General features: G+C 32.4%; 1 protein-coding gene across 4 annotated transcripts; it reads right to left on the bottom strand.

Annotated features, from left to right (window-relative positions):
- Positions 1–534: 534 nt before the first annotated feature.
- On the bottom strand, positions 535–19,339 carry LOC121996551 (zinc finger CCCH domain-containing protein 46-like). Of its 4 annotated transcripts, none has more exons than XR_006116112.1 (11): positions 19,002–19,339; positions 18,250–18,475; positions 17,791–17,885; positions 17,599–17,694; positions 16,877–16,970; positions 15,160–15,410; positions 14,976–15,076; positions 4,761–4,935; positions 3,746–3,797; positions 2,030–2,428; positions 535–834 (listed from the first exon to the last, which is right to left on the bottom strand). XR_006116112.1 is itself a non-coding variant. In XM_042550556.1 (10 exons), the coding sequence occupies exons 1-10, from the start codon at positions 19,043–19,045 to the stop codon at positions 2,393–2,395; spliced, it is 1,170 nt and encodes a 389-aa protein (XP_042406490.1). In that variant the 5' UTR covers positions 19,046–19,339; the 3' UTR covers positions 535–2,392. The 4 variants fall into 4 exon arrangements, 2 of the variants coding, with proteins under 2 accessions (XP_042406490.1, XP_042406491.1); XR_006116113.1 differs by having other exon boundaries at positions 535–811; XM_042550556.1 differs by having other exon boundaries at positions 535–2,428.
- Positions 19,340–19,758: the final 419 nt, after the last annotated feature.

Here is a 19,758-nt window from a genome sequence, read left to right as displayed (position 1 = left end):
GATAAATCAATTAATTTGTCATGAGAGCTAAAGGCTTCTCGATCGGGTTTTGTTTTCTTCCAATTAGTTTCTTTCTTTCTTTCTTGAGTCTTACAATTTCTGTAAAATTTCCTAAAGCTTTATTTGCATTCTAAAATAACTTGTATACAACTAGACAGTAGACACGACAAAGCTAAAGAAGTTTGATCTTAACTTTCTTCTTCCATAAAAATGACAGCAGCAACGCAGTGCAAGAGTCCAACAAAGTGTGCTTATTCTCTTTAATCATTATGCTAAAGTTTTTTCTGCAGTGTGGCACAGATCTCCAAGTAGGTCACAGAGCTTAACAGTGTAGACTGAGCGAGCAGATTTTGGCAGCTGATTAATGAACTTTACTGACAGTTCAGTAACAGTGTAGACTGAGTGAGCAGCTTAATCGTTTCACTGACAGTTCAAATTAGTTTATTTATGAGCAAGGCAGGGTTTTAATGTCCTTCCATTGACTGAAAATTAACAACATAAGTAGCAAGAGGGGTTGTTTTTTTTCCCATAATGAACAGTCTTTTGGATTGGGATCCAAGAAGGGAAGGATTGCCATCATGAACCATCACATGTTTACTGCAAGTAAACATTAGTTTACATCTTTAAGCCAAGTGGTTTTAAGAATGCTTTCAAAATCAAACCAAATCTATTGGTCACATTTTACTAATCAAATATTCAATCTGCATCAATGTCATGGGAGAGCCGATTCAACCATCAAAGTTTCCTCTTCTTCTCATCCTTCTAGTTGGTGTTGACTTCAATCGAGTCACGACTATGGTCATCTACATGGCTAAATCAGTGCTCATGCAATTCCTATCAAGTTAACAACAGCTCTATAGAAAATAGATGAACAATGGATTTTAAATTAAAATATGAACTTACCATAGTCTAAAAAGTTTCAAACTTAATAATAGATATGAAAATTTGTATAAATGTCAGTTGATTCTCGATTTTAAAATAGTATTTATTTTTAATGTATTTTTATAAAGCATCCATAGTACACAAAGTTAGTGACAAATTAAAACACATGACCTTTGAAATTCCAGCATATGAATGTGAACTGAGAAGCAACTTGGAAAGGAGAACTAGAAGTCATGAATTAAACAAATTATAAAAAAAATACTACTTTAAAGTGAGTGCATGGTGTAGCTTTAAGACGTGTTCCTTTGTAGAGTTGGTTTTTTTTTTCTTCGATAATCAAGTATCCAATTTTATGAACCAATTAATCTGAAAGATATCGGTTCAATTCTATGGGAGTATTCCAACAACTCCGTATACCTAAGTAAATATGAAAGCGCAAACAAATCCTCACCCAAGTGCCAACATTACATATTTTTATTCTACTAGAGGAAAATGTTTAGTAAAATGTCCAACAGTGCGTAAATCATAACTAGGATGCAAACCATGAATGCTTGGAATTGTAGAGTTGTTCTTCCGAAATATAGTTGATGACCTTTAACTTCATAATACTATATGAGCATTTAAAACCGTGATACAAAGGTTGTGTTAGAACAAAAACATATGTTTTGTTGATATAGATACTGAAATATGTGGTCTTTAAAATTGTAGTTAGTTGAAACAAAAAGATTTGAAAGTTATACATGCACTGAAAAATATTGTTTGAAGGTCGGATGATCTTTGTCAAGTAGAATCATCCTTTATATCACAACATGAAAGGGGTCATAGAACCATATCGCAAGAAAGAGAAAAAAAACACAAGAAATTCTTCAAACTGCTACAAACTGTCCATCACCCTATGAAAAAAAATATCTTTTTTATTGAATTAATTAGCTAAACATTTTATCCAAAACGTCACTAAGTATTTTCATTCGTTTACTCTCCTAACAAATCCTGATCACATCGACAGACGTAGTCGCAACAGAAATGAAGGATACATTGATGGTCCTAATAATAACTTCTTTTTTAGCAAAAGATATTTAATTTTGCGTCAAATATATATAATTACAATAATAAATTGAGAAAATCAAAACAGAGACAGAAAACTTACAAATAGACATTCTTCAGAACCTTGTGCATCAGAATAGCGGGCAGAAAATCTGGAAATGGATTCAAAACCTTGTGCATCAGAATCAAATTCATTATACCCTCCCTCCAATCCACTCGCAGAGATTCTTCATGAGCAGCTTAGTTTTTTATGGGAAGAGCTTCAGCTTGAAACGTGCATGGCCTCAAAGAATTTGATGAATCAAAGGGTTCCAAAGATTACATTTCTGATGCCTGATATTCATCGCATTAAGTTGGAAAGTGAACATCCTCCAGCATCTTGGAGAAAGCAGCATTTAATAGAGAATGCATCTGCTGAGCCAGTGAGGACAAGCAAATCTTCGTTTTCCCCATAGTAGTAATATTGTCAACATACACCAGCTGGAGGCGGTCTTTCAGGAATCTGGAGATATATATTATATGAGAAACCAATGCCATATTCGACTAGAAGGTACAAAAGATCATGCATTGACACAAGAAAATTATCTAACTTGCTGAATGCAATAGCCAAGGAATTGAATAGCTACTACTCGGGAATCGTGGACATGGAAGGAATAAATATTCCTTTCGGAAATTCTTTGTTCATTTAATCTAGCTCACACAATATGTCCAATGTGATGAATCCAATGTATCCACTCAACCAACTCAATCACATTGGTTACTAACTTAGTGGTCCTCCTGATTGGACTGACTAGGCCATTTGCCCAACTGACTCATTTAGCTCGACCTGCCTAGCTTATTGACTTGACTGACATGGAAGGAATAAATATTCCTTTCGGAAATTCTTTGTTCATCTAGTCTGGCTCACACATTATGTCCAATGTGATGATCCAGTGTATCCACTCAACCAATTCAATCACATTGGTTACTAACTTAGTGGTCCTACCAATTGGACTGACTAGTCCATTTGCCCAACTGACTCATTTAGCTCCACTTGCCTAGCTTATGGACTTGATTGACATGTTTAGATCGACTGAAACCTATTAGGACCATCTGAACTACTCAATACAATGGGTTTATTTGGACAATCAAAACCATTTAGCCTACTCAACTCGACCAAACCAACTATCACAACCAACTTAATCTAGACGTCCAAATTGCCAACTCAGCCTATTCAACCTAATTTGCTTGTCCAAAATAAATATTTTTTTAATAAAAAAAGTCAGCTTGTTGCACAATGCACCCACCAATGTGGGATCCGGGAAAAGTCGGACCACATTAAGTCTATTGTACGCAATCTTATCTTGCATTTTACAAGAGGTTGTTTCTACAATTCAAGCCCGTGATCTCAAAGTCACATGACAGTAATTTTATTATTACGCTAGGGCTCCCCTTCAAAATAAATATTTTTTAATAATTTTTGAAAAAATAAAGTAGAGAAAGAATAACTATTCTTAGAAGAAAGTACGAGATAATTATCTTAGAAATTATAGTTCCATGAGAACTTGTGTTCCAAGTTTATTTTTGAAAGCAAAATAGGAACACATTCATCTGGAATAGGAATACAAACACTATTTCTATGGACCAAATGCACTAAAGGTTTTGTAGAAGCTGAACAAAGTTTTCTAGATTAACAAATATGTTAGTCACACAGATTAGGTCAAAGTTATGCTAAGGCACAATGACAACTCCATCACTATCCTTGACTTTAAACTAAAAAAAATAAGAAAAACTGAAAATCCAGGGCATTTCAGAAATCATTTCCAAGAATAAAGCATACCTCTCCTATCTTCCATTCTTCCTTTCTCCAAATACTATCATCAACCTCAAACCTGTGTGAGGAAATCTAATTAGACAAATTGAACTATAATAACTATAATTTGAATGGCACTTAACATAAACTTGATTAAAAGTATTGAAAAAATAGAAATACCAATGATATTAATAAAAATAACTCCAACAACTTGATCACCGATTGGGAACACAGTATGATTATCTATACTTCTAGTTAATTACCTTACTGCTCTGTAAAGTACTGTGTTTTAGGAAATTTTTGCATACACTCTAGACCTCAACAGCTAGATTACCGACCAAGTAAATCTGAAACGAGTCAGAATAATAAACCATATATTAGAATTATCATTGAGTTATTGCCATTAATAGTTAAATGTACTACAGGTTTAGCCCTACAATGGGTATTTAGTTATTGGGCATTATATCTGTGCCCTATAGATATGGTGCAAGAGTCTACTTTTGGCAATAATAGTGAAGTATTTTCCCTCTTAAATATAATATTTAAGTCCCATGCAAAGACTAAGTGGCAAACCACCCTTGAGTAGAAGATCTGCAGTGCTTGGTTATTTTAATGTTAGCATGCCCTGTAGAAGTAGTATGTACTACTGGTATACTACTATCTGCCCAGACAAAAATATTTTCATTCATTTTTGGTTGTGTATTCTATCTACAGTGGTCAGCTCCTATTTTTCATGTTTCTAACGAAAGCAACAAGCAAGCAAGTAATGTGATTATTCTATCCATTCTCCTTTGATTAAAGTTACCTTTCAAGGTATCATTCCAATATTGGAAATGACATCTACCTAAATTGACTCCTAGTTCAGATTTACATAGTAAATAATAGGTAAAGAGGGCTCAAACATATCATACAAAAAATGGTAAACATAATATTCCTCATGCATGGAATTCCAATAAATTACAAAGCTCAATGGATAAAGAATTACACAGGAACAATGTCAAATGTGCAATGCTAGTAATGCAGATAATATACACAAACTTACTCATCATCACTTGAAGGGGTACCAGCCCTACTAACAGAGTTGAGTTGTTGACTATTTGTGCCACCAAAATTCTGGGGAGACGGAGACCCAATAGACCTTACAGCAAAGTTAAATGAAGAAACGCTTGGATTTGGAAAGTTTCCAGCTGGTTGTATTGGCTGCTGACCAAACAATCCTGTAATGCCGAGTCAAGAGTAATCAAAATGACAAAAATAAAATAAATAATCTAGCAGTAATGAAAATAGAAGGGGATGAAAGTGGCATTTTAGTTCAACAGAGTTTCTACTATGAGAAAAAGAACTGCACAAATTTCTATCAAACCCCGGAAAGACTCTTAACAGAAGTTGAATCATTTTATACATTGGATGATTAGTGGTATTGCCAGAATAATGAACTTGGACCTTTCATTTAACTCCAAACTCAGATATTTAATTAGAGTCAAAGATTAGAATAGCCTATATGTTTCTCCAAATTATGTTTTAGAGCAAAAAATATAGTGGAGATCATATTTCCAATCAGAAAACATAGTTTTCCAACCTTTCTAAGTTCTTTTTCAACCTTCTTCAGCTAAGCAAGACTAAAATAATTCAAGAAAAAATAGGAACAAAGGAATACTTGAAAAATTAAGATCAGAAAGTTTGTACTTGAAAAATTAAGATAAGAAAAATAATTCAACGTTTTAACAAAAAAGAAAAAAACGTTTAACATTTTTCACCATTGCAAATTAAGACTTGCATAGCAATGCTTATAAGGTCCACTCACGTATTCATACAGGTCTGAGATAAAAATAACATGAAAGTTTGTTTTCTCTTCCTATGTCATTTCAAAAATAACCAAGTAATTCGATTAGAAATTGAATTTGCCTAGTACAATTGAGTGAATTTTGGAATGAAGCTGCTCTAAACAGTGTTGAATATCATTATTTTCACGGCAATTTATCAAAAGACGTATTTAGATTTTTGAATTTACAAAAAGGCGCATACTACTTTGTTATTTATCAAAGGGCGCACCTTTTTACATGCTCTTCTCATTCTACCCTCATGACAAATTTGACTATTTTTCTTTTTATTTTCTATGTCATTTAACTCCATCCATGACGATCGGTCATCGCCGGTCCCAAGCCCGAATAAAGGAGGAGGGTTGCGTTAGGTTGTCAGTCAGCGTCAAAACTATGACAAATATTCAATGAATGAATTCATTAAACTATTGTGCTAATGCTAGGTTGCTCCCCGGAAGGAACGCGTTGCAGGGTCTGACTGTAACGTCTCTGTCATTTCTCTTTCCTCCTATGCATGTAACATCTATTCTTTTGTCTCTCCTCTTTTTCTTTCCTCTCTTTTGCACGCCGATTCTTCTAAAAACATTTTAACACCCTCGAGAAGCCAAAATAAACAATGGATAGCATATTTGAACTCCTTGCAACCCCAAAAACCACTGGAACTGAAATGGGTACAATCGGAGCTCTCTAGGTCCATCAGTGGGTTTTGGTCAAAACCCATTGATGGACCTAACATTCCTATGGATTTCTGGGATTGCAAGGAGTTCAAATATGCTATCAATTATTTATTTCGACTTCTCGAGGGCGTTAAAATATAATAACAAAAAATCACCAAAATTCTCCACATTGGCCTGATATGGAATCATATCAGGGCCAACGTGGGCCTGATATGGAATCATATCAAGCCCATGATTCCATATCAAGCCCAACGTGGAGATTTTTGGCGATTCTTTCTTATTATATTTTAACTCTTTTGAGAAGCCAAAATAAAGATAACATATTTGAACTCCTTGCAACTCCAAAAATCCACAGGAACTGAAATGGATGCAATCTGAGAGCTCCGATTGCACTCATTTCAGTTCCTGTGAATTTTTGGAGTTGCAAGGAGTTCAAATATGTTATCTATTGTTTATTTCAGCTTCTCAGGGGTGTTAAAATGTTTTTAGATGAATCAGTGTGCAAAAGAGAGAGAAGAAAAAAGAGGAGAGGAAAGATAATAGATGTTGCATGCATAGAAGGAAAGAGAAGAGAGAAATAATAGAAAAAATAAAAAGAAAAGTAGTCAAATTGGTCAGGAGGGTAGAATGGGAAAAACACTGTAAAAAGATGCGTCCTTTGGTAAATAACAAAGTAGTATGCGCCTTTTGATAAATTCAAAAACCTAAATACACCTTTTGGTAAATTGCCATTATTTTCAACATTATGCCCATAGTCATCTCAGTTACTGTAGTGTCTGAAACCACTTATTTAATTAAGGATATTTATTAGATTAAATTATAATTAATCCAATAAATCCTCTTAATTAAATAAATCCGAATTCTAATTAAATTACAATTTAAACCAATAAATATCCTTAATTAAATAAGAGGATACCAACTGTAACGTCCCAGATTTTTTTTTTTTACAATTTATAAATATGACTACAGACGTCACCTACTCATACTTACATGGCAATTTTTTAGTTCAAATAAAATTACATAGACGGTTCGAAAGAAAGAATAGCTAAATGCAAAATCTAAACTAGAAAGTCTTCGAGTTGTACTGCCATTGTCCCGAGCTAGCTCACTGGTCAACACCTCCCATCCCATCTGTCCCATTATCTGAAAAAGAACGTCTGTGAGTCGAAAGACTCAACATGTTCAAAATTGTGTCATGCAATAGTTAGCGTCTATAATCTAGTGTACTAAAAGAAATACATGATAGGTAACTTAGCACCTTCCTACTAATATACCATGAACATAAGCATTCCTACTAATATACCATGAACATAAGCATTGACATCGACATAAGCAAGAGAGAATAAACATAAGCATGCATATGAACAAGCATGTACATAAGCATATGAACATGCTTAATAGTGAGCATGAACATAGCATATCAAGAACTTATCATATTTATAGCATATCATTAACCTCAGATATTCATAACATGTCATGGGATTAATGTATTCATAGCATAACATGAATCTGAACTTAGCATATCCTGAACCTAACTTATTCATAACATATCATGGAAACCGATATTGGGCTCCCTCGGGGGCCTTGTCCCATAAACAGGATCCCTCTAGGCCTTTTTCCTCACAGTATTCTCATAAAATCCTCATCATTTTATCACAGTTGACTTACCCGATATTGGGCTCCCTCTGGGGCTTTTTCCCTTAAACGGGCTCTCTCTTGGGCCTTCTCCCGTAAATGGGCTCCCTCTGGGACTTTTCCCCTCACGGTATCCTTATTTAAACTTTATTATTATCAATATCGTTATCATTTTGTTATATTCAAATTACCCGATATTGAGCTCCATCTGAGGTCTTTTCCCGTGAACGACTCTCTTTGGGGCCTTTTCTTGTAAACGGGCTCCCTCTGGAGCTTTTTCCTATAAACGGGCTCCCTCTGGAGTCTTTTCCCTCACGATATCCTTATTAAAACTTTATTATTATCAGTATCGTTGTCATTTTGTTATATTCAAATTACCCGATATTGGGCTCTCTCTGGGACCTTTTCCCGTAAACGGGCTCTTTCTGGGGATCTTTTCCCATAAACGGGCTCCCTCTAGAGCCTTTTCACATAAACGGGCTCCTTCTGGGGTCTTTTCCCTCACGGTATTCTCATTAAATCATTATCATTTTCAAGAACATGTTTAGGGTTATAACTCATCAAATTTACTAAGTAGACTAATTAACAACAATTACTAATTAATTAGATTGATTAATTATTTGTTTAGACAGATCCACAACCTTACTTAACGTTCATTACTCATTAATCAATTAGATGTAATTATTACCTATCAACTTATTAATCAATCGATTACTTCAATCAAATAACCAAATAAATCTCATTAATCACTTGTTAATTAATACTATTTTACTAAAACTGGAATTAAAGTTCAGATTATCAATTAATCTGTTATGGAATTGCTTAACCAATTCTTTCAACTAAATCCTAGATTAATTAACTAACCTTAATTAATTACTTAATTAATCTCTCAATCATCCTTATTAATGTATTAAACTAATTTAATCAATTAAGTTGATTAAATTACTCAACCGATTATTTAATTAATAATCTTCATTATGCAAACCCCACCCTTTAATTAATTTCCTGATTATATTAATTAATGGTTTTAATCAAATGACTTACTTAATCGACTGTTGCTCCAATAATCAAACTACACTAATAAATCGGTGAATATTTCTTGGTCGACCTATTAAATTTGTATTCAATCAGATTAATAGCTAATGCAGTTAATCACATAATAATCAATCTCAATCAATTAATGAATACCTATTAGATCACCAACCATTCAATCAATCTATGAATAATAAATTATAAATAATTTAATTCATTAAATCCCTAATCAAGATTAGATTATCATACTATAAATAAATTACATAATAGAGCTATTCATCTATTCGTTAATATATTTAAACTTAACTAACAATTGGATTCAAATAAATAGAATAAACCTTGCGGTTAATTAAAGAAATAAATCTTAATTTTAATTAATTAGACAACATGGTACCTACCGAAAAGTCATTAGAACTTCGTCGAATCGTCACATGAACAAGAAAAGAAAAGCATATTCGTTACCAATAAAACATGCGTTGAATGTGTAGCATACGAAAGCATAAAACCAAAACTAACATAACATACTAAATTATCTTTAAACATGGTTGAGTTTACTATTCCTAAACATCATTATATGAATTGAATATTGCATAAATTAGTTTAGAATATGCACAATTTATATAGGCCAAAACATGATACAATTAGCAAGAAAAACAAGCCGAACATTACAAGCTATAAAATCCGAAATCCACCATTTAAACAAACCTTTAAGAGCTTAAGGAAAGAACTTAAACTAAAGCATCACCACTCAAACTATGATACCCGAAAATTCATAAAATATAGAAGCTAATTTAAAGCATTAACAAAGTTGATAACATGCCTTAAGTACTTAGCTATTACTCCTTGTCTTCCCTTGAAACTCTAGCACTGGTGGAGAAACAAAGGGTGGGGAAATCTCTTTAGGGCCGGCGGCAACTAGAAGAACAAGTGGTGTTCTAGGTGAGGGTTTATATTAGGTGGAGGCTTTAGGACTTGGTCTAGATTTTTATCTACTAAACCTTTATCCCTATCCTTTATCCATATACATAATTATCTGAATTTTATATATACATATATAATTTGTATGCGATAATATAGTAGCTCTTAGTTATTATCTACAACATATACATTTTATAGATTATGTATATACACGTGAGTCACATATAAGTTTGTATACTTTTATTTAATACTAGATAGATTTTATAAATGCTAGTTCATATACTTTTATAGAATTGTAGTGTCTGAAACCACTTATTTAATTAAGGATATTTATTGGATTAAATTGTAATTTAATTAGAATTTGGATTTATTTAATTAAGAGCATTTATTGGATTAATTACAATTTAATTAGATTCCGAATTTATTTAATTAAGGATATTTGTTGGATTAATTATATTAATTAGGATTCAGATTTAATTTATTAATTTAAATATATAGATTTAGTTAGATTTAATTAATTAGTTAGCTTACATTTATGGAATTTAATTTGATCAATTTTATTAAGGAAATTGTTGGATATAAATATTTATTTTATACCCAAATATGTATATAAAATTTTATAGCCATAAATAATAATATTAAATATATAATTAAATAAAAATAAGAAAAAAATATAATATTAATATATTATATATATAACGTGTAACATGTGAAATATATATATAATAACTGAGAAACTATAATATTATATGAATTATATATTTATATTATTATATATATATATATATATATATATATATATATATATATGAAATTTAATTCAATATCAAATTGACGACTTAATATGCATATAAAATTTTATATAACCATGGATATAGGTTTCTATTTTAGACTTAATATTAAGTTTTATAAAAATAAGATAAATGACCTAGCATTTATAAATCTATAACTTATGAATTTTATATATGTGGATATATATGGAATTATATAAAATTGACGACTTAATATGCATATAAAATTTTATATAACCATGGATATAGGTTTCTATTTTAGACTTAGTATTAAGTTTTATAAAAATAATATAAATGACTTAGCATTTATAAATCTATAACTTATGAATTTTATATATGTGGATATATATGGAATTATATAATCATGATATAGGTTTCTATTTAGACTTAGCATTAAGTTTTATAAAAATCATATATGGGACTTAGCATTTATAAAATCTATCTAGTATTAAATAAAAGTATACAAACTTATATGTGACTCATGTGTATATACGTAATCTATAAAATGCATATGTTGTAGAAAATAACTAAGAACTACAATATTATCACATACAAATTATATATGTATATATATAATTCAGATAATTATGAATATGGATAAAGGAAAGGGATAAAGGTTTAGTAGATAAAAATCTAGACCAAGTCCTAAAGCCTCCACCTTATATAAACCCTCACCTAGAACACCACTTGTTCTTCTAGTTGCCGCCAGTCCCTAAGGAGATTTCCCCACCTTTTGTTTCTCCACTGGTGCTAGAGTTTCAAGGGAAGACAAGGTGTAATAGCTAAGTACTTAAGGCATGTTCTCAACTTTGTTAATGCTTTAAATCAGCTTTTATGTCTTGTGAATTTTCGGGTATCATAGTTTGAGTGGTGATGCTTTAGTTTAAGTTCTTTCCTTAAGCTCTTAAAGGTTTGTTTAAATGGTGGATTTCGGATTTTATAGCTTGTAATGTTCGGCTTGTTTTTCTTGCTAATTGTATCATGTTTTGGCCTATATAAATTGTGCATATTTTAAACTAATTTATGCAATATTCAATTCATATAATGATGTTTAGGAATAGTAAACTCAACCATATTTAAAGATAATTTAGTATGTTATGTTAGTTTTGGTTCTATGCTTTCGTATGCTACACATTCAACGCATGTTTTATTGGTTCTATGCTTTCGTATGCTACACATTCAACGCATGTTTTATTGGTTCTATGCTTTCGTATGCTACACATTCAACACATGTTTTATTGGTAACGAATATGCTTTTCTTTTCTTGTTCATGCGATGATTCGACGAAGTTCTAATGACTTATCGGTAGGTATCATGTTGTGTAATTAATTAAAATTAAGATTTATTTCTTTAATTAACCGTAAGGTTTATTCTATTTATTTGAATCCAATTGTTAGTTAAGTTTAAATATATTAACGAATAGATGAATAGCTCTACTATGTAATTTATTATGGTATGATAATTTAATCTTGATTAGAGATTTAATGAATTAAATTATTTATAATTTATTATTCATAGATTGATTGAATGGTTGGTGATCTAATAGGTATTCATTAATTGATTGAGATTAATTATTATGTGATTAACTGCATTAACTATTAATCTGATTGAATACAAATTTAATAGGTCGACCAAGAAATATTCACCGATTTATTAGTGTAGTTTGATTATTGGAGCAACAGTCGATTAAGTAAGTCATTTAATTAACACGATTAATTAATATAATCAGGAAATTAATTAGAGAGGGGTTTGCATAATTAAGATTATTAATTAAATAATCAGTTGAGTAATTTAATCAACTTAATTGATTAAATTAGTTTAATAGATTAATCAATTAATAAGGATGATTGAGAGATTAATTAAGTAATTAATTAAGGTTAGTTAATTAATCTAGGATTTAGTTGAAAGAATTGGTTAAGCAATTTCATAACGGATTAATTGATAATCTGAACTTTAATTCTAGTTTTAGTAAAATAGTATTAACGTATTAATTAACAAGTGGTTAATGAGATTTATTTGGTTATTTGATTGAAGTAATTGATTGATTAATGAGTTGATAGGTAATAATTACATCTAATTGATTAATGAGTAATAAACGTTAAGTAAGGTTGTGGATCTGTCTAAACAAATAATTAATCAGTCTAATTAATTAGTAATTGATTAAGAAGGGGAGTCTTGGCGCAACGGTAAAGTTGTTGCCATGTGACCAAAAGATCACGGGTTCGAATCCTGGAAACAACCTCTTGCAAAAAACAAGGTAAGGCTACGTACAATGGATCCTTCCCCGGGACCCCGCATGGCGGGAGCTTCGTGCACCGGGCTGTCCTTTTTTTTTAATTAATTAGTAATTGATGTTAATTAGTCTACTTAGTAAATTTGATAAGTTATAACCTTAAACATGTTCCTGAAAATGATAATGATTTAATGAGAATACCGTGAGAGAAAAGGGCCCAGAGGGAGCTCGTTTATGGGAAAAGGTTCCAGAGGGAGTCCGTTTACGGAAAAAGGCCTCAGAGAGAGCCCGTTTACGGGAAAAGACCCAGAGAAAGCTCAATATTGGGTAATTTGAATATAACAAAATGATGATACTAATAATAATAAAGCTTTAATAAGGATACTGTGAGGGAAAAGGCCCCAGAGGGAGCCCGTTTATGGGAAAAAGCTCCAGAGGGAGCTCGTTTACATGAAAAGACCCCAGAGAGAACTCGTTCACCGGAAAAGGCCCCAGAAGGAGCCCAATATCGAGTAATTTGAATATAACAAAATGATAATGATATTGATAATAATAAAGTTTTAATAAGGATACCGTGAGGGAAAAGGCCCCAGAGGGAGCCCGTTTACGGGTGAAGGAGAAGGCTCAAGAGGGAGCCTGTTTACGGGAAAAGATCCCAGAGGGAGCTCAATATTAGGTAAGTCGTCTGTGATAAAATGATGAGGATTTTATGAGAATACTGTGAGGGAAAAGGCCCAGAGGGATCCCGTTTATGGGACAAGGCCCCCGAGGGAGCCGAATATCAGTTTCCATGATATGTTATGAATAAGTTAGGTTCAGGATATGCTAAGTTCAGATTTATGTTATGCTATGAATACGTTAAGACCATAACATGTTATGAATATGTGAGGTTCATGATATGCTATAAATATGATAAGTTCATGATATGCTATGTTCATGCTCACGATTAAGAATATTCGTATGCTCATGTAATGCTTATGTACATGCTCGTGATTATGTTTGTTCATATGCATGCTTATGTTTATTCTCTCTTGCTTATGTCGATGCCAATGCTTATGTTCATGGTATATTAGTAGGAAGGTCCGAAGTTACCTAGCATGTATTTCTTTTAGTACACTAGATTATAGACGCTAACTATTGCATGACACAGTTTTGAACATGTTGAGTCTTTCGATTCACAACGTTCTTGTTCAGATAATGGAACAGATGAGACGGGAGGTGTTGACCAGTGAGCTAGATCGGGACAATGACAGTACAACCCGAAGACTTTCTAGTTTAGATTCTGCATTTAGATAAGCTTTCTTTCGAACCGTCTATGTAATTTTATTTGAACTAAGAAACTACCACGGAAATATGAGTAGGTGACGTCTGTAGTCATATTTATAAATTGTTAAAAAAAAAAATCTGAGACGTTACAGTTACTTTGTTCATTTCTAAACCATTTAAAGCTATGTTTAATTCAACTTTTCGCTATCCAAGCAAGATGCTGATGCACTCACAGATATACATAGTAAGTTTTAGTAAAGGCACATTCTAAAAACATAGTTAAGCAGAGTTGCATATGCAGCTCACTGTTAAGTCCACTGTTACAGAGGTTCTCCTTAAATGGCTGGCAAAATCCTACTAATTTGCAAATGCACTCCCATAGTTTCTCAACCTTTTTTAAGGCATCCACTTGATAGGTTTGCAAGCGGATCTAATTTAGAACCTTGTATTGTTGCCATAACTGCCAAAATACCTAGGACTGTATAAAATGAAACTGTACAAGACTTCAAACTGTATTAACTCATCAATGAATCGTGACCTCAACGAAATGAACCATTTTGTGCATGTAACTTCTCTTTGATTAACACCATAAAGCCATATAATTAACCAATCAGTTAAACTGACTCCAATTTCAATAGAGAATTCTGTTAACACACAACAAATCAAACTAGTAACCCAGTATAGTGCAGATAAAAGTAAAACAATATATTGTAGTATGATGAGATGGTAACAATAAGACAATAAAAATGGCATAGATGAACTTCAAGTAAAAAAAATGTATTGAAGTGATTCAATGAGATGGAAACAATGAAACAATAAAAATGATATAGAGAAACTTCAACCATTCAGCATAAGGAAAAAACATATTATTTGCTGCTACAACACCTGAATTTCCAAATTTTCCAAAACCAAAAGAACTTTGGCTGACTTTCTGGAAAGGGCTAGGTTGACCAAAATTACCGCTGGGGAATCCTTGTGGATCAGACCTGATAACAAGTACTAAAAGTTAAGGAAAAAAGAAAGTCAGGTGAAAAAAACTGGTTCTAACTTAAAAAACCTAAAGAATAACCTGTTCTCATAGCCAAGATTAGTTGTTGCCTTTAGTTGACTAAAACTTGAAAAAGAGGGGACATTATTTCCTTGAACATTTACGGATGATGCATTGTTCATCAACATAGGAGACTGACTCATCTGAGGTGAGCTTGAAATGGGAGTGGAATTCATTTGATGAAAACTAGGGCTTTGTGAACCATATGGTTTTTTCAATAAATTATCAAATTCATTCAACTTGGAAAGGTATAACTTCCTCTCTCTCTCAACCTGCAAAGGAAAGTAGGTTCTTTAAGCATTTCTAGGACACAAAGGGAAAGAAATGATATGCTCTAGTATGTCAATTACATCTTAGTTTAGTCCCATATGAGATATTGTCAGCCAAGATGGGAGGATGATAAACCTTAGCTAACGGAATTATTGTCAACTTGAAATCAAGCATTGATGAGCAAATGGTTGAATCTATCAAGTTACCAATCAGTCCTCTTGAACAAATTATTTTAGTATTATCCTTGATAAAGAGCAAGCTTAACCGTACATAAAATGAAGTGTTCCAACAGGAAAAAGACTATCAATGGTGATGGTGCTTTCATCGGATTGAAGGTAACATGTTGTTGAGTAGAGATTATACTAATCTATAAAGTAGATATTGGACTTCAACCAAGACATCGAAACTTAATGTGAAAATTATACCACTGTAGTTTACTTCCACATGAAAGTTTGGTTAATAGAAGTATTTATAAAGCTTACTTGAGAGACCATTAATTCAAGTTTAAGCATTTCGGGCAAATGTCTATCAAGATAATGGATCAATTCTCTTATTTTGTGGATTTTATATAAAAGGGAAACTCTTGGTAGATAATTTACGGTTAACGCCTGATTATTGAATTACATAACATTGGCAGGAGCGCAATGTTGTTTACCACAGTATGTCCACTGTACACAAACATTATGTTATGCCCCCTTCTCTATTTGTATACTAGGAAAAATAAAGGATCAATTTTCCACATATTTAACAATTAGTTTCATGGCATTTGACAAAAAGTAAAGAAAATGTATCACAACTTACTGCTTACTACAAATAAAGGGTTGCATCCTACTATGTTGGTGTAATAATCATACTACAAGGACATTTAAACTTATAGGACCAGTTTTATCTGCATAAATATGCTGCTGTAGTAAGTAGAAGACTTAATGTTTTAATAATAAATAGCATAATTCCCTAACATAAATTATGACTCCCATGCGACTTAAGTTGAAATTGCCACCTCTTTCTAGTTTCTATATCCATGATCCTCTTCAAAAACAAGCTTCTTATTGAATATATATGTGTATATAAAGATAAGAAAAAAGTATGAATGTCATGATCAAGAGAGTAAAGTTATTCAAAATTAGTCAGTTAATTAAGTCAATAACCTTACTAAAGTTAACTTGATATATCTCTACATGCTCTGTGAGTTAATTATATAGTCTATAAATGTCTACAAGAGACTTAATATGAAATGCCAGTATATCCATACAGGAACCATTTAAAATTTACATCTAATACAATTAGAGGACCCTCCAATATATAATCAACGGTTTCGCCTGCTTCTAACTTCTAAAGTGGTACATATTATCAGAGAGACGATATAGAGTGGCTGGACATCATCTTATCTACACTATCAAAGCACAGTGTTCTCAATTAGTTTAATGACTTGGGGGGAGATAAAGAGAGAATCAACTTTGGAGCTTACAATTGACTGAACACTTGATCCTTGCCTTGCATCATCATATGCAGCTGACCGAAGTTCTTCATAACTAATATCACCAACAATGTCACAAGGACCACTATTGGAAAAGAGATTAATCAGTCAATGAGGCAATACTGTGCACATCAGCAGGAATTGTATAATGAAAAGCAATAATAAGGAATTCTTTGAATCCAATTTAATAATTTTGTAAATATAATGTATCACATCATGTTATATTGTTAATAACAGTGCAATGTCCAGAGTAGCAAATATTTAACCTTTTTTCTTCCCATTTTTTTTATCAAGTGATGCTAATGAAATTTAATGGTCAATAGCAATAACTAAAGCAACAAACTTGTGGTTTCTGTTATTTATGGTGGCATGTAATTGTCATATACACGTAACAATTTCAAGAATGTGATGGCTAAGCATTATAATGAACAAAGCATAGTGTCACATCACATGTTATTAGGATACAAATATATCTACATAATTCATCCACAAGAACCAGGCTACTAAGTCACAAATTCATTAGAATATAAAAAAACAAATGAGGTTGGGCACATACTCCTGAATGCCAAAAAAGAAAAGGGAAAAAAGAAGAGAGAACATCAAACAATATATGCATACATCCAAAGGACTAAATGATTTGTGGTTGTGCATTAATGCATCGTAAGCAAGCTTACTAGGCTTTATCGGGTACATATGAGTTTAAAATAACTTACTACTTGCGATGGCCATAACAAGTAAGCTTCCAAAGAGGTGCTTCATTCTTAAAATCTTCGATTATTTGTTTTTTGCAGGATTCAGGATCTGTGCACCTATTGATAATAAAAGAAAAGAAAACCTCTAAAATTCATCCTGTGTGCTAGCAAAAGCAAAGACCAAATTAATCATATGCTGTCATGGAAACACACTTGTGATCTGATACTTGGGACTGAGCTTGAGCTTGTGTAGCAGTTACATTTGCAGCTCCAGACGAGGATGATCTTGTCCACTTGTTTTCAAATGGCTGACAGCATACACGAAAATCAAAACCAATCATGTCTTGAAAAGTGAAAATCAAAATCTGATACAGAGTGGTGGAACAGCGAAGAATCAGATTTTTCTTGGTGTATGTGTACCAAACAGCCAGTATGATAGAAATTACAAAATCTTCACACAAAGGTAAAGCCAGACATCTTTCACAGAAGATTTTAAAGAAAACATCCATGAATGCCATAGAAAGAGCAAGACAGCATTACCTGGAGAAAGGGTATTGGTTTTATACCATAAACCCCATAAGATGGACAACATTAAAGTACCATAATCATGCACATAATGATAAAAGTTTGAGATTACTAACAGCACCTTATAGAAGTAATATGAGAAAGCACCTTGGCAGGAGTTTGGTATTTAGCTACAAAATTGGAGGAACCTTTCTGAGGGGTGTTGTTCTGTAATTGGGGCTTGTTTTGCACTCCAAAACCATAAGGATTTGGCTTTTGTTGCTGAGTAGTGTTTGGAAAATGTATGGTACTCTGGTTTCCAAAACCATAGGGATTAGGTTTTGTCTCTTGTTGAGTGGTATGAAGAAATTTGCAGCGAGATCCATATTGGCAACTGAAAAAAAAAAAAAACAGTACTAGTTAAGTGGTGTTGAATTTTAACCAATTAACATTTACATGAACTGAATAAACAACACCCAAAAAATAAAGACAGAGTACATAAAAGACCAAGATAGCTGCAATGTTACGGAAGAATTATAGATATTATGCTATAAATTGCTGATCCACCTTGCTTGTAACTTATCAATGATTTATATGATTATTAATAAAAAAACATAAATTCTCATCCAAATTCATGTGCTTATGGGAAATTAAATCATCACTGTCGTCGAGACATGTTTTCCTACCTATTTGGACCCATTGCGCTTATGCAAAATTCCAATTGAAATCATAGGAAGTTAACTGGCAAATAAAAATGCTTTAAAAAAAAAACTCAAAGAAGAGCAGGCAAAACATTGACTAGCATTGACAAGCAAGACACATGATGCCTACACAGAAATCTCTTATGATAGAGAACAGCTGGTCCAAAAAAAGGACAGAAAAAATGCGTTGCAATCATGAAAGCGCGAAATTTATTTTACCTTCCGCGCTGAAAATTCCTACAGAGCTCTTTCTTCCGATTCATCCCGCGGCGAATCTTGAATCACGGTTCTAGTTTGCCCGTGGAGCAGAGAAGAACAATTGGCATAAAAGATTGGGAGATACTTCACTTCCACCTATGGATCACTGTCTTGAATAAAGGGTAGGTGCCAGTGATTTCGCCCTCAACTGGATAAAAATTCAAACCTCGCGAACTCGAACGCAAGTTTGGCGCTAGGGTTCTTGAAGCCCCAGCGTCGCGGCCCTTTTCTGTTGCATCGACCGCCGCACGCAATCTCAGCATTAATTTTGACCCAGTCTCAGTTAGAAAGACAAATGATAAATAACAGAAATGGCGATTTAATTTGGATTATAAACAATTATGAGGAATAATTTGAGGATTTTATTGTTTTTTTTTAAGTTGAAATTTCTATATTTTTCCTACCTAATACTATTAAATAAATGTATTAAGATAAAAATTAAAAAACACTGCATATTTTTATTATCACAATTTAATTTTTAAAATATTAAAATAATACTTCATACCTTTTATCATGAAAATATTTGTATTTTAATATTATTATAATAATTTTAACTAAAAGTATTACAACATAAAATACAATGATTTTTATTTAATTAAAATTACTATATATTGACCATTTTTCTATCAATTTTTTTTTCAATTTAATTAAAATTATATTTGCTTCAATATCATTATAATTGATCCGGTAGCAAAGGGGGTCCCTTACGGACAGGATT

The sequence above is a fragment of the Zingiber officinale genome, chromosome 6A (assembly GCF_018446385.1).
Source record: "Zingiber officinale cultivar Zhangliang chromosome 6A, Zo_v1.1, whole genome shotgun sequence".
NCBI lineage: Eukaryota > Viridiplantae > Streptophyta > Magnoliopsida > Zingiberales > Zingiberaceae > Zingiber > Zingiber officinale.
The sequence above is the reverse complement of the archived record's forward strand: the minus strand, read 5'-3'. Positions and strand labels throughout refer to the sequence as shown.

Excerpts from the sequence above, each read along its gene's own strand:
- LOC121996551 (XM_042550556.1), bottom strand. The coding sequence starts at position 19,045 with ATGAATCGGAAGAAAGAGCTCTGTAGGAATTTTCAGCGCGGAAG. Across the intron at positions 15,411-16,876 it reads GATCAAGTGTTCAGTCAATT|GTTGAGAGAGAGAGGAAGTT; the intron begins GTAAGCTCCAAA and ends TTTCCTTTGCAG. Across the intron at positions 3,798-4,760 it reads ACCCCTTCAAGTGATGATGA|GTTTGAGGTTGATGATAGTA; the intron begins GTAAGTTTGTGT and ends TTCCTCACACAG.